This window comes from Rhinoraja longicauda, chromosome 3 (assembly GCF_053455715.1).
Source record: "Rhinoraja longicauda isolate Sanriku21f chromosome 3, sRhiLon1.1, whole genome shotgun sequence".
NCBI classification, from domain to species: Eukaryota; Metazoa; Chordata; class Chondrichthyes; order Rajiformes; family Arhynchobatidae; genus Rhinoraja; species Rhinoraja longicauda.
Genome location: NC_135955.1, coordinates 1,392,078 through 1,406,324, shown reverse-complemented (window position 1 = coordinate 1,406,324; position 14,247 = coordinate 1,392,078). Strand labels below are relative to the sequence as shown.

Here is a 14,247-nt window from a genome sequence, read left to right as displayed (position 1 = left end):
CGTCTGGTATCTTTTAAATATTAATGTTGTTTCACAATATTTAAATATAGATGTGTCACAATATCGTTTATACTAGACCTTTTTTTCCAACAAGGTAAATCAGTTGAGGTATGAAGTAAAGGCTCAGGCCTGTCCAACCAGGACAACCCCGGTCTTGGACTCTCCCGGGCAACCCTGTATCTTTAGACATTTTTATTTCTAACTATCTGCGTGACATCAACCGTCTCAACCTTACCTACTCTAACCTCACCCCCTCTGAACGTACAGCCCTCCCCTCACTCTGCAGCAACCCCGACATTATCATCAAACCCACCGACAAGGGAGGTGCCGTGCTGACCTCTACCATGCTGAGGCCAGGCAACGACTCTCAGACACCTCCTCCTACTTGCCCCTGGACCATCACCCCACAGATCAGCACCAGGCCATACTCACAGGTACTTTACAAACGGTCTGAAGAAGGGTCTCAACCCGAAACATCCCCCATTCCTCCTGTCCAGAGATGTGCCTGACCCACTGTTACTCCAGCACTTTGTATCTGTCTTCGGTGTAAACCAGGATCTGCTGTTCCTTCCTACACATCAGGTATTTGAGGTTTGCCAGACTGGGATGGTGCAGAAACCAATGTACGGAGAGGAGCCATGGCTGTGGCAAGGCAGCTGAGGCTTGCTGGGGCTGGGGCTCGGGCTGGCTGGGGTGATGGTCGGCATGGACTCAGTAGGTGAAAGGGCCCGTTTCCACGCTGTATCACTAAATGTCAGAGGGAGAACGTGCAAACTCCACACATACATTACCCAAAGTCAGGATTGAACCCAGGTCTTTGGCGCTGTGAGGCTGCTGCTCCACCCGCTGTGCTGGTCTCTGGGAAGAAGCTGTTCTTGAACCCGGAGTCACGGTCCTCGGGCTCCTGTACCTTCTTCCCGATGGTAGCAGCGAGATGAGAGTGTGGTCAGGGTGGTGTGGGTCTCTGATCATGCTGGCTGACTTTCTGAGGCAGCAACTCTTGTAGATCCCTTCGATGGTGGGGAGGTCAGTGCCCTTGATGGACCGGGCAGTGCCCATCACTCTCTGTAGATCCCCTGGGCAGTGGGGAGGTCAGTGCCAGAATAATGGACTGGGCAGTGCCCACCACTCTCTGTAGATGCCCTGGGTGGTGGGGAGGTCAGTGCCCGTGATGGGCCGGGCAGTGTCCACCACTCTCTGTAGATGCCCTGGGTGGTGGGGAGGTCAGTGCCCGTGATGGACGGGGCAGTGCCCACCCCTCTGTAGATGCCCTGGGTGGTGGGGAGGTCAGTGCCCGTGATGGACAGGGCAGTGTCCACCACTCTCTGTAGATGCCCTGGGTGGTGGAGAGGTCAGTGCCCGTGATGGACGGGGCAGTGCCCACCCCTCTCTGTAGATGCCCTGGGTGGTGGAGAGGTCAGTGCCCGTGATGGACAGGGCAGTGTCCACCGCTCTCTGTGGATCCCTTCGATGGTGGGGAGGTCAGTAACAGGGATGGATGTTGGATAGAGAATTGGTTGGCAGACAGGAAGCAAAGAGTAGGAGTAAACGGGTTCTGTTCAGAGTGGCAGGCAGTGGCGAGAGGAGTGCCACAAGGCTCGGTGCTGGGGCCGCAACCATTTACAATATATATTAATGATTTGGATGATGGAATTAGAAGTAACACTAGCAAGTTTGCGGATGACACAAAGCTGGGTGGCAGTGTGAACTGCGAAGAGGATGTTAGGAGGTTGCAGGGTGACCTGGACAGGTTGAGTGAGTGGGCAGATGCGTGGCAGATGCAGTATAATATAGATAAATGTGAGGTTATCCACTTTGGCGGCAAAAATAAGGAGGCAGATTAGTATCTCAATGGTGTCAGGTTAGGTAAAGGGGGAAGTGCAGCGAGACCTGGGTGTCCTTGTACACCAGTCACTGAAAGTTGGCGTGCAGGTACAGCAGGCAGTGAAGAAAGCTAATGGCATGTTGGCCTTCATAAGAGAGGATTTGAGTACAGGAGCAAAGAAGTCCTTCTGCAGTTGTATAGGGCCCTGGTGAGACCACATCTGTAGTGTGGTGTGCAGTTTTGGTCTCCTAATTTGAGGAAGGATGTCCTTGCTATTGAGGCAGTGCAGCGTAGGTTCACGAGGTGAATTCCCTGGGATGGCAGGACTGTCATATGAGGAAGGATTGGAAAGACCAGGCTTGTATTCACTGGAGTTTAGAAGGATGAGAGGGGATCTTATAGAGATGTATAAAATTATAAAAGGACTGGACAAGCTAGATGCAGGAAAAATGTTCCCAATGTTGGGGGAGTCCAGAACCAGGGGCCACAGTCTAAGAATAAAGGGGAGGCCATTTAAAACTGAGGTGAGAAGTAACTTTTTCACCCAGAGAGTTGTGAATTTGTGGAATTCTCTGCCACAGAGGGCAGTGGAGGCCAATTCACTGGATGGATTTAAGAGAGAGTTAGATAGAGCTCTAGGGGCCAGTGGAATCAAGGGATATGGGGAGAAGGCAGGCACGGGTTACTGATTGTGGATGATCAGCCATGATCACAATGAATGGCGGTGCTGGCTGGAAGGGCCGAATGGCCTCCTCGTGCACCTGTTTTCTGTGTTTCTATGTTGGCCCCAGTCTCGGAGCTAAGGTTGTGCGTCTGTGTGTTCAGGGTGATGGTGAGGATGCGGGGGTGTGCAGAGAGAGGGAGGCTCGGCAGAAACTATCCGGGGTGCTTCACCGCATGTTGCTGCTCCTCAGGGCTGCACGCTGCACTCTCCCCGCTGCCCGCTGGTACATCGGCAGGCTGCAGCATTGCCGCAAGCTCCTCAACAAGGTAAGCAATGGGGGGGGGGGGGGGAGCGTCGCGGGCTGCACGTGACTGCACGTGACTGCACGTGACTGCACGTGTGGCCATGCCACACACACTAATGCAGCAGGGAGCTGGGTCAGTCACTGCACCATGTAGCCTGTTAACAGACCGGCCCTCACTCAGCCCCTCCACCCACATCTCAGGGCCTCACTCACACCATTCCCTCTGTTCAGCATCTCCTTGCCATAGGATCACACAGCACACAAACAGGCCCTTCAGCCCATCGTCTACAGCTCCCAGCACTTGGTCCTTGCTCATCTTTGTCATGGTCATAGGATCACACAGCACACAAACAGGCCCTTCAATCCTTCAACCCAACACAGGTGGTCACGGTGGTGCAGCGGTAGAGTTGCTGCCTTACAGCGAATGCAGTGCCGGAGACCCGGGTTCCATCCCCACTACGGGTGCTGTCTGTACGGAGTTTGTATGTTCTCCCCGTGACCTGCGTGGGTTTTCTCCGAGATCTTCGGTTTCCTCCCACACTCCAAAGACGTACAGGTTTGTAGGTTAATTGGCTTGGTAAATGTAAAAATTGTCCCTAATGTGTAGGATAGTTAATGTGTGGGAATCGCTGGGCGGCGCGGACCTGGTGGGCTGAAGGGCCTGTTTCCGCGCTGTATCTCTAAAACAAAAACTAAAACGTCCATGCTTCCAACTTGCCCCCATCTAAGCTAATCCCATTTGACTGCATTTGGCCCATATCCCTCTAAATCCTTCCTATCCATGTTCCTGCTCGATGTTGTGATAGTCACTGCCTCAACTACCTCCTCTGGCAGCTCGGTCCATACACCCACCACCTCTGAATGCTCCTCTAAATAACTTGTGAGAGGGTGGGGTGGGGCAGGACATGATGTGGGGAGGGCAGGGGGAGAGGACCGGGTGGGGGTGGGACAGGGGCAGGGCAGTGCCGGGCCGGGCGGGTGGGGGTGGGACAGGGGTGGGGGGATAGGACAGTGGTGGGGAGGGGGGTGACCGACGGATAATGTTTACTGCCTTGCCATTAGGTGAGGGGGAGATGCGGCCTGGCCTCGCTACCCGCCCTCCCAGACTCCCTGCTGCAGTACGGACAGACCCTGCACCCCACGGACAGCCCCGGAGCCAGCGGCGATGGCAGCACCACCCCCCTCCCCGCACCCCTGCTAGGTGAGTAGCTCGTCTGTCTCACCCTCCCCCCCATCTGTCTCCAAGCCCCACCGTCACCACCCCTCCCCCCAGCCTCAAGCTTGGTGAGTAACGCTGTCTCTCCTCCCTGTTCCTGTCTCCCGTGACTATCACCCCATCGTCTCTCTTCTATGTCTCTCTCCTCCTCATCTCTCCCCCCTGTTTCTCCCCCCCATCTCTGCCCCCTCGTCTCTCCACCCCCAGTCTCTCCCCCCCCAGTCCCTCCTCCCCCCAGTCCCTCCTCCCCCCAGTCTCTTCCCCCCAGCCTCTCCACCCCCCCGTCTCTCCACCCCCCCCGTCTCTGCCCCCTCGTCTCTCTCCCCCCCGTCTCTCCTCCCCCCAGTCTTTCTCCCCCCCAGTCTCTTCCCCCCCTAGTCTCTCTGCCCCCCATCTCCACCCCACTGTCTCTCTCCCTCCCCCCAGTCTCTCGTCCCCCATCTCTGCCCCCCGTCTCTCCCTCCCCCTTGTCTCTGGCCCCGTTTCTGCCCCTCCCCCTGCCTTCCACAGATTCACCACCCTTTGCCTGAAGAAATTCCATCTCATCTTCCTGAAGGAACGTCCATTAACGCTGACCTGTGGTCCTAGACTCCCCTCACTGGTGGAAACATCCTCTCCGTTTCCACTCTCCTTCTCTGGACCCTCTCCAGTGCCAGCACATCCTTCCTCAGATATGGGGCTCATAATTGCTCACAATCCTCCACATACGCCCTGACCAGTGCCTTATAGAGCTTCGTCCTGCACGTCCCTGTGTGAACAGTGCCGCTGCCTCCACCACCCGCCTGTGTGCCCCTGTGCCAGGCTGCGGGTACGGATGGAGTTGCCCGTGTGAACCCTCGCCTCTTTCTCCACAGGCTGTTTCCGCTCCCTGTGTGGACTGTGCTGGATGCTGCACGTCCGTGAGCAGCTGAGTGACAGAGGCCGCAAGTACCAGGCCGCCCGGCACACTGCCCACACCCCACAGGTACGGTCACACACCCCACAGGTACGGTCACACACCCCACAGTTACGGTCACACACCCCACAGGCAACGACACACACCCCACAGGTACGGTCACACACCCCACAGGTACGGTCACACACCCCACAGGTACGGTCACACATCCCACAGGTACGGTCACACACCGCACAGGTACGGACCCACACCCCACAGGCAACGACACACACCCCACAGGTACGGTCACACACCCCACAGGCAACGACACACACCCCACAGGTACGGACCCACACCCCACAGGCAACGACCCACACCCCACAGGTACGGTCACACACCCCACAGGTACGGTCACACACCCCACAGTTACGGTCACACACCCCACAGGTACGGTCACACACCCCACAGGTACGGTCACACACCCCACAGGTACGGTCACACATCCCACAGGTACGGTCACACACCCCACAGGCAACGACACACACCCCACAGGCAATGTCCCACACTCCACAGGCAACGACCCACACCCCACAGGTACGGTCACACACCCCTCAGGTACGGTCACACACCCCACAGGTACGGTCACACACCCCACAGGTACGGACACACACCCCACTGGCAAGGACACACACCCCACAGGTACGGACACACACCCCACAGGTAATGTCCCACACCCCACAGGTACGGACACACACCCCACAGGTACAGACACACACCCCACAGGTACGGACACACACCCCACTGGCAAGAACACACACCCCACTGGCAAGAACACACACCCCACAGGTACGGACACACACCCCACTGGCAACGACACACACCCCACAGGTAATGTCCCACACCCCACAGGCAAGGACACACACCCCACAGGTACGGACACACACCCCACAGGTACAGACACACACCCCACAGGTAAGGTCACACACCCCACAGGTAAGGTCACACACCCCACAGGTAATGTCCCACACCCCACAGGTACAGACACACACCCCACAGGTAAGGTCACACACCCCACAGGTAATGTCCCACACCCCACAGGTACGGACACACACCCCACAGGTACGGACACACACCCCACAGGTACGGACACATACCCCACAGGTACGGGCACACACCCCACAGGTACGGACACACACCCCACAGGTAATGTCCCACGCGCCGCCTTTGACACCATAAATCACTCCATTCTCCTCACCCGACTTGAAACCTCCCTTAACATCACCGGCACAGCCCTATCCTGGTTCAAATCTTACCTCTCTGACAGACACCAGCTCATCTCCATTAACAACTGTAAATCCCCCACCGCTCCCCTCCCCCAAGGTGTCCCCCAAGGCTCAGTCCTTGGCCCCCTCCTCTTCATCCTCTACCTGTTCCCCCTTGGTCAATTAATCCGCCGTCATGGTCTCAACTTCCACTGCTTCGCCGATGATATCCAGCTCCTCATCTCCACCAAGTCAATCTCCCCCACCACACACTCTACACTGACAAACTGCATTATTGAAATAAAATCTTGGCTTCAATCAAACTTCCTCAAACTCAATTGCAACAAATCTGAAATCATCATCATTGGTCCAAAAACGCTCACCAAATCCACCCAAAACTCCCAGTATCCACCTCACCTCACATCCGGAATCTTGGAATCATCCTTGATCAAACCCTCTCCTTCGACAAACACATCAAACACATCACAAAGACAGCCTTCTTCCACCTCAAAAACATTGCCCGTCTCCGTCCATCCCTCTCCTCCACAGCTGCAGAAACCCTCATCCACGCCTTTATCACCTCCCGTCTGGACTACTGCAACAGCCTCCTCTATGGCGCACCCTCAAAAATCATCAATAAACTTCAATACATTCAAAACTCCGCTGCCCGTCTACTCACACACACCTCGATCCGTGACCATATCACCCCCGTCCTTTATAAACTCCACTGGCTCCCCATCCCCCAGAGAATCCAGTACAAAATCCTCCTCATAACCTACAAAGCCCTCCATAACCTGGCCCCATCCTACCTGACCGACCTCCTCCACAGGCACACTCCCACCTGCACCCTCCGCTCTGCCGCTGCCAATCTCCTATCCCCCCACATCCGGACTAAACTCAGATCCTGGGGGGACAGGGCTTTCTCCATCGCTGCTCCCACCCTATGGAACTCACTACCCCAAACCGTTAGAGACTCCCCCACACTCACCACATTCAAAACATCGCTGAAGTCTCACCTTTTCAGTACTGCCTTCAACCACTGAAGGTCACCTCACCTTCTGTCTCCTTTCTCTGTTCATTTATTTATTTACTTATTTATCTATTTATTCATTTCCCTATGTTCTCAAAATCTCTGTAAAGCGTCTTTGAGTATATGAAAAGCGCTATATAAATAAAATGCATTATTATTATTACCCCACAGGTAATGTCACATTTTGTCCCTTATTTGGGAGTGAGATGGTTGGCAGCCCTAGTCGCAGCATAACACAGGGCCGCTGCCTCTCCGCAGAGTGTGGGGGAATGTGGGGACCAGCAAAGAGTGGACAGCTCCCTACCCACCTCCCAACACCACATGTCGGCACCAAACCCCTCAGATTCATGGAAACAGGCCCTTCGGCCCACCGAGTCCATGCCCACCATCCATCACCTGTTCACAATAGTTTATTAGCCAAGTATGTATATATACAAGGAATTTGCCTTGGTGCTTTCCTTGCAAGTAACAACACGACATACAGTAAACAGTTAAGAATAAAACATAAAACATTAAGAATAAAATATTATAGTTTAAACAAGTGAAGAATGAAATAAAATACCAGAGCAAAAGGAGGCGACAGACGTTTGGTTGTTGAGTAGAGCTGCTGCTCGTGGAAACAAGCTGTTTTATGTCTGGCTGTGGCGGCTTTGACAGTCCGGAGTCGCCTTCCAGAGGGAAGTGCTTCAAAGAGTTCTACGGTGGGCTGAAGGGCCTATTTCCGCGCTGTAACTCTAAACTAAACTCAACTATCGTGTAAAGTGGACGGGTGTGCGCCCGCTGGGTACAAATCTCTGCTGTGGGCGGTCCTGTGGGCGCGGCAACCCCCGTTGGGTGGAAACCTCTCCTGTGGGCCCAGCAACCCTACCGAACCGTGGACCCGTTGCCGGGCAGGGCGTGTCCCCGGGGCCGTGGGCGGGCGAGGGGGGCCAGGGAAAAGCCACTGACCTCGGCCCCGTGCGTCCAGCATGCTGCGAGAGGCGAGCTACGGCGGCGACAGCCATCTTGTTAGACCTTCTGTTGCCGCCTCTGCTGCCGCGCTGCACCATGGGAGGAAGGGACGGGCACCGACCGGTCCTCCCGCTGGTCCTCCGGAGGGGGGGGGGAGCAGCGCATTTATTAAAGTTTATTAGGTAAATTGTTTTTAAAAAGCAACAAAAGTGGATTTATTGAGACCGTGGGCGAATAGTGAGGAGAGTGGGCATAAAATTGTCATGCTATCGTGTACCGTATTTTTGGTGGGTGCAAACCGCACAAAGAAACAACTATGGGACAAACATACGGCACAAACAAGCGGGGGAACAAACATACAGGAAGTGGGGAACAAACAAGAAGGGAGTTTTAGTAATTTAGTAATATACTAGACCAAGTGGACCCATATGGCCCAAACCTCCTGCAAACCCCTCCCCTCCACTCCATCCTCAACTCTCCTCACCTCTCCCCACCTCTCTTCACCCTTCTCCCTTCCTCCCTCCCTCCCTAGGAGATAGATTTAAACTTTAAAATGTGAGTAACTTAAAAAATATAACACGGATTTCAATGAAACTTCTTCCATTCGCACCAAAGGGACGACGGTGAGTAAGGTGGGTCTTAAGTTGTCGCGCTATCATGTACCGTTTTGCTGTAGCTCAGGAACAAACAAACAAACGAGAGTTTTAGTTTATGGAATAGATAGATGTGGTTGCTTTCCCCAAAGGTGTGTGTGTGCTGCAGCCCTCCACCACGGCTGCATTGCCCTCCGGTGTGACCAGGGTGGTGTGTTTGATGTTTCACAGGGCTGTGGGCTGGGTGTGGAGTACGATGCCTCTGTGCTGGATCACTGCCTGGCCTCTCTGCACTGGGCCTGCCGCCTACTGCCCTTCACCAGGTTCATCAACGCCGACGAGCTGGTACAGGACACCATTCTCAGCCTGGCCAACCAGATGCCCCCCGACCGGCAGGTGGGCAGCGCGGCACTAGGGTGGGGTGTGGGTGGGGGGTGCAGTGTGGGTGGGTGGGGTGCAGGGTGGGGTGTCGGTGGGGGGTGCAAGGTGGGGCGTGGGTGGAGGGGGTGCAGGGTGGGGTGTCGGTGGGGGGTGCAGGGTGGGGTGTGGGTGGGGGGTGCAGGGTGGGGTGTCGGTGGGGGGTGCAGGGTGGGGTGTGGTGTCGGTGGGGGGTGCAGGGTGGGGGGTGCAGGGTGGGGTGTGGGTGGGGGGTGCAGGGTGGGGTATCGGTGGGGGGTGCAGGGTGTGGGAGGGGCGTGTTTGTGTGTGGGTGGATGGGGGGGTTGGGGGGTGGGGTGTAGGTGGGTGGGGGTTTGTGTGTGGGGGGGTTGGGTGTGGGGGGGTTGGGGGCTTGTGTGTGGGGGGGTTGGGTGTGCATGTGGGTGTGGGTGAGTGGAGGCTTGTGTGTGGGGTGGGGGGGTGTGGGTGGGTGGGGGCTTGTGTTTGGGGAGGGGGGGTTCGGGTGTGGGGGGTGGGGTGTAGGTGGGTGGGGGTTTGTGTGTGGGGGGGGTTGGGTGTGGGTGGGTGGGGGCTTGTGTGTGGGGTAGGGGGGGTGTGGGTGTGGGTGGGTGGGGGCTTGTGTTTGGGGAGGGGGGGTCGGGTGTGGGTGGGTGGGGGCCTGTGTGTGGGGAAGGGGGGGTCGGGTTTGGGTGAGCGGGGGTTTGTGTGTGGGGGGGTTGTGGCTGTGGGTGGGTGTGGGTTTGTGTGTGGGGGGGTTGTGGCTGTGGGGGGGTTGTGGCTGTGGGGGTTGTGTGTAGGGGGGGACGGGTATGGGTGGGTGTCGGTTTGTGTGGGGGTTTGTGGCTGTGGGGTGTGTGTGTGGGGGGTCAGGTATGGGTGGGTGGGGGTTTGTGTGTGGGGGGTGTGGGTGTGACGTGTGCCCCCTGACCCAGGCTGCCCGTTGCCCTGCAGGTGGTGGAGCTGGTGGTGCGGGCGTTCCCCGGGGTGGAGGACGTGCGGGTGCCGCTGAGGGACAAACACCACTCGCTGCAGCAGCGGCTGCGACACTGCACCCTGCAAGGTGACTCCTGCTACCGCAGGCAACCGCGCATTCCCTTCACCCCTCTCTCCGCCGCATGGGGAGAGAGGGGGGTAGGAGGGTGAGAGGGGGAGAGAAGGGAGGGGAAGAAAGGGGGAGGGGAAGTGGGTGAGAGAAGGGGGTTGGGAGAGGGGGAAGGGGTGGTGAGGGGAGAAGGGAGGGGAGAGGGGTGGTGGGTGGAGAAGGGGCGGGAGAAAAGGGGAGAAGGGAGTGGGTGAGAGAAGGGTGTAGTGAGAGGGGGAAGGGGTGGTGAGGGGAGAGGGTGGGGGAGGAGGGGTGAGAAGGGTGGGGGAGAGGGTGTGGGTGGAGAGGGGGACGGGGTGAGAGGGAGGAGAAGGGAGAGGGGGAGATGGGAGAGGGGGGAGATGGGAGAGGGGGGAGATGGGAGAGGGTGGTTACCCGACCCCCCCTCCCCTCCACCCCACCCTGCACCCCCCACACCCGCCTGTCCCCCTGGGGGTGGGGGGACGGGTGTCTGTGGGTCAGCACTCCAGACCTGGAGTGGCAAATGGAGGAACCGAGCAGCTCTGTAGCACCAACGATAGACACAAAGTGCTGGAGTAACTCAGCGGGACGGGCAGCATCTCTGGAATGTGTGACGTTTCGGGACGAGTCCCTTCTTCAGACCGAGAGTCAGGGGAGAGGGAGACATAGAGATATGGAAGGGTAAGGTGTGAAAACGACAGATGAATGGGGACAAAGATCAAGGAGGATGTGGAATAGATCGTTGTTAACTTGGAGAAGCTGACAACGAGGCATACGAAGATCAAATTTAATCAGGACAGTCTGGCTGTTTGGAGAACTAGGATGGGGAGGGATGGAGAGAGAGGTAAAGCAAGGGTTTTTTGCAGCTGTATAAGACTTTGGTCAGGTTGCATTTGGAGCATTGCGTGCAGACACGGTGGTGCAGCGGTAGAGTTGCTGCCTTACAGCGAATGCAGCGCCGGAGACCCGGGTTCCATCCCGACTACGGGTGCTGTCTGTACGGAGTTTGTACGTTCTCCCCGTGACCTGCGCGGGTTTTCTCCAAGATCTTTAGTTTCCTCCCACACTCCAAAGACGTACAGGTTTGTAGGTTAATTGGCTTGGCAAATGTAAAAATTGTCCCTTGTGGGTGTAGGATAGTGTTAGTGTGCGGGGATCGCTGGTCGGTGCGGACCCGGTGGGCTGAAGTCGGTGGAGGAAGCAGATATGATAGTGGTGTTTTTGGATAGGCACATGGATATGGAGGAATATGGATCACATGCAGGCAACTGTGCGTTTATCTTGGCCATCGTGTTCGGTGCAGACAGTGTGGGGTGATGGGCCTGTCCCAGTGCGTGCTGCACTGCTCGATGTTCTGCAGCACTTTAATACTGTGGGACCGTCCAAAACACTTGACTGGAGTCAGCAGAGAGAGTGGAGCACACTGCCCGAGGGCTGGTGGAGTCTCCAGCTGTTTCACAAGGATCTGGGTGAGCAGTCTTTAACGGAGGATGCGTAGCAACCTGTCTCCCGGCCCGGGCGACTGCCATTGGTGGAGCGGGAGCACTTGGCTGCTGGCTGGGAGAGGTCACGTGGGGCGCAGGGCAGTGACATCCTTTTGTCCCTTATTTGGGAGTGAGGAAGTTGGCAACCCTAATGTGTGTCAGGGTGGGGACAGTTGTTTGAGCTGGCCTGGTCGGTGTGGGCTCGATGGGCCAAAGGGCCTGTTTCCACGCTGTATCTTTAAACTAAAGTACCGCATTTTTAGCACAGACTGCTTCTCACACAAAGCCTCCTGCCTTGCCCGCAGGCCCCGGGGGAGGGGAGCTGCTGTCGGTGGTGATGCACGGCCTGTCCCGGCAGCGGGCCAAGCTGTTGAAGCGGACGGCGCGCGCGCTGGGCCCCGGTGAGACGCATGTGTGGGAGCCCACTGGCGGGGGCCCGGGAGAGGCCGGTGAACAGCTGACCGAGCAGCTGTCCTCCACCACCACCCTGACCAGCACCACCACAGCCCAGAGCGAGGGCGAGAGTCTGGACAGCCTGACCCTGGACACCCCGCACCAGGGCACAAGTCTGCAGCCGCCCAGCGCCAGGTACTCATGTACAAGCAAGTATTTACATCACCATTTGTATCTCACAGAACAACAGGTGACTGTGAGTCCAACTGGCTATCCTCCTTGCTACCATAATGGGTTATGTGTCCTATCAGTGGACTAGTCTCTGATGTCTCTGGTAAAGCAAAGCTTCCTTCAGAGACCTAGCACATGCCCTCATGATCTACTGGTCCCATTCAATTAGCCTCAGCATTCCTGCAAAACATCTACTTGACATGCTGTGCTGCTAATCTAGCTGACAACTAGCTGACACACACTCCTAAACACAGTAACACACACACACCCCTAAACACAGTAACACACACACACACCCCTAAACACAGTAACACACACACACACCCCTAAACACAGTAACACACACACACACCCCTAAACACAGTAACACACACACACACCCCTAAACACAGTAACACACACACACACTCCTAAACACAGTAACACACACACACCCCTAAACACAGTAACACACACACACACTCCTAAACACAGTAACACACACACACCCCTAAACACAGTAACACACACACACACCCCTAAACACAGTAACACACACACACACCCCTAAACACAGTAACACACACACACACCCCTAAACACAGTAACACACACACACACCCCTAAACACAGTAACACACACACACACCACTAAACACAGTAACACACACCCTAAACACAGTAACACACACACACACCCCTAAACACAGTAACACACACCCTAAACACAGTAACACACACACCCCTAAACACAGTAACACACACACACACACCCCTAAACAAAGTAACACACACCCCTAAACACAGTAACACACACACACCCCTAAACACAGTAACACACACACACCCCCCTAAACACAGTAACACACACACACCCCTAAACACAGTAACACACACACACCCCTAAACACAGTAACACACACACCCCTAAACACAGTAACACACACACACACCCCTAAACACAGTAACACACACACCCCTAAACACAGTAACACACACACACCCCTAAACACAGTAACACACACACACACCCTAAACACAGTAACACACACACCCCTAAACACAGTAACACACACACACCCCTAAACACAGTAACACACACACACACCCCTAAACACAGTAACATACACACACTACTAAACACAGTAACACACACACACCCTAAACACAGTAACACACACACCCTAAACACAGTAACACACACACACACACACCCCTAAACACAGTAACACACACACACACACCCCATAAACACAGTAACATACACACACTCCTAAACACAGTAACATACACACACTCCTAAACACAGTAACACACACACCCCTAAACACAGTAACACACACCCCTAAACACAGTAACACACACACACACCCCTAAACACAGTAACACACACCCTAAACACAGTAACACACACCCCTAAACACAGTAACACACACCCCTAAACACAGTAACACACACACACACCCCTAAACACACTAACACACACACCCCTAAACACAGTAACACACACACACACACACCCTAAACACAGTAACACACACCCTAAACATAGTAACACACACCCTAAACATGGTAACACACACCCCTAAACACAGTAACACACGCACACCCTAAACACAGTAACACACACACACACACCCTAAACACAGTAACACACACCCTAAACATAGTAACACACACCCTAAACATGGTAACACACACCCCTAAACACAGTAACACACACACACCCTAAACACAGTAACACACACACCCCTAAACACAGTAACACACACACACCCCTAAACACAGTAACACACACACACCCCTAAACACAGTAACACACACACACACCCCTAAACACAGTAACACACACACCCCTAAACACAGTAACACACACACACCCCTAAACACAGTAACACACACACACACACCCTAAACACAGTAACACACACCCTAAACATAGTAACACACACCCTAAACATGGTAACACACACCCCTAA

The 14,247-nt window shown here is 55.3% G+C and overlaps 1 protein-coding gene across 1 annotated transcript in view; it reads left to right on the top strand.

The window, feature by feature from the left end:
- The window catches only part of cplane1 (ciliogenesis and planar polarity effector 1), a 122,821-nt gene that overhangs the window by 73,815 nt on the left and 34,759 nt on the right, over positions 1-14,247 (top strand). Inside the window, exons 20-25 of the mRNA XM_078430516.1 lie at positions 2,651-2,815; positions 3,856-3,994; positions 4,864-4,973; positions 8,951-9,115; positions 10,070-10,178; positions 11,971-12,253. Coding sequence (XP_078286642.1) covers positions 2,651-2,815; positions 3,856-3,994; positions 4,864-4,973; positions 8,951-9,115; positions 10,070-10,178; positions 11,971-12,253 — 971 coding nt within the window. The remainder of the gene's footprint in view (positions 1-2,650; positions 2,816-3,855; positions 3,995-4,863; positions 4,974-8,950; positions 9,116-10,069; positions 10,179-11,970; positions 12,254-14,247) is intronic.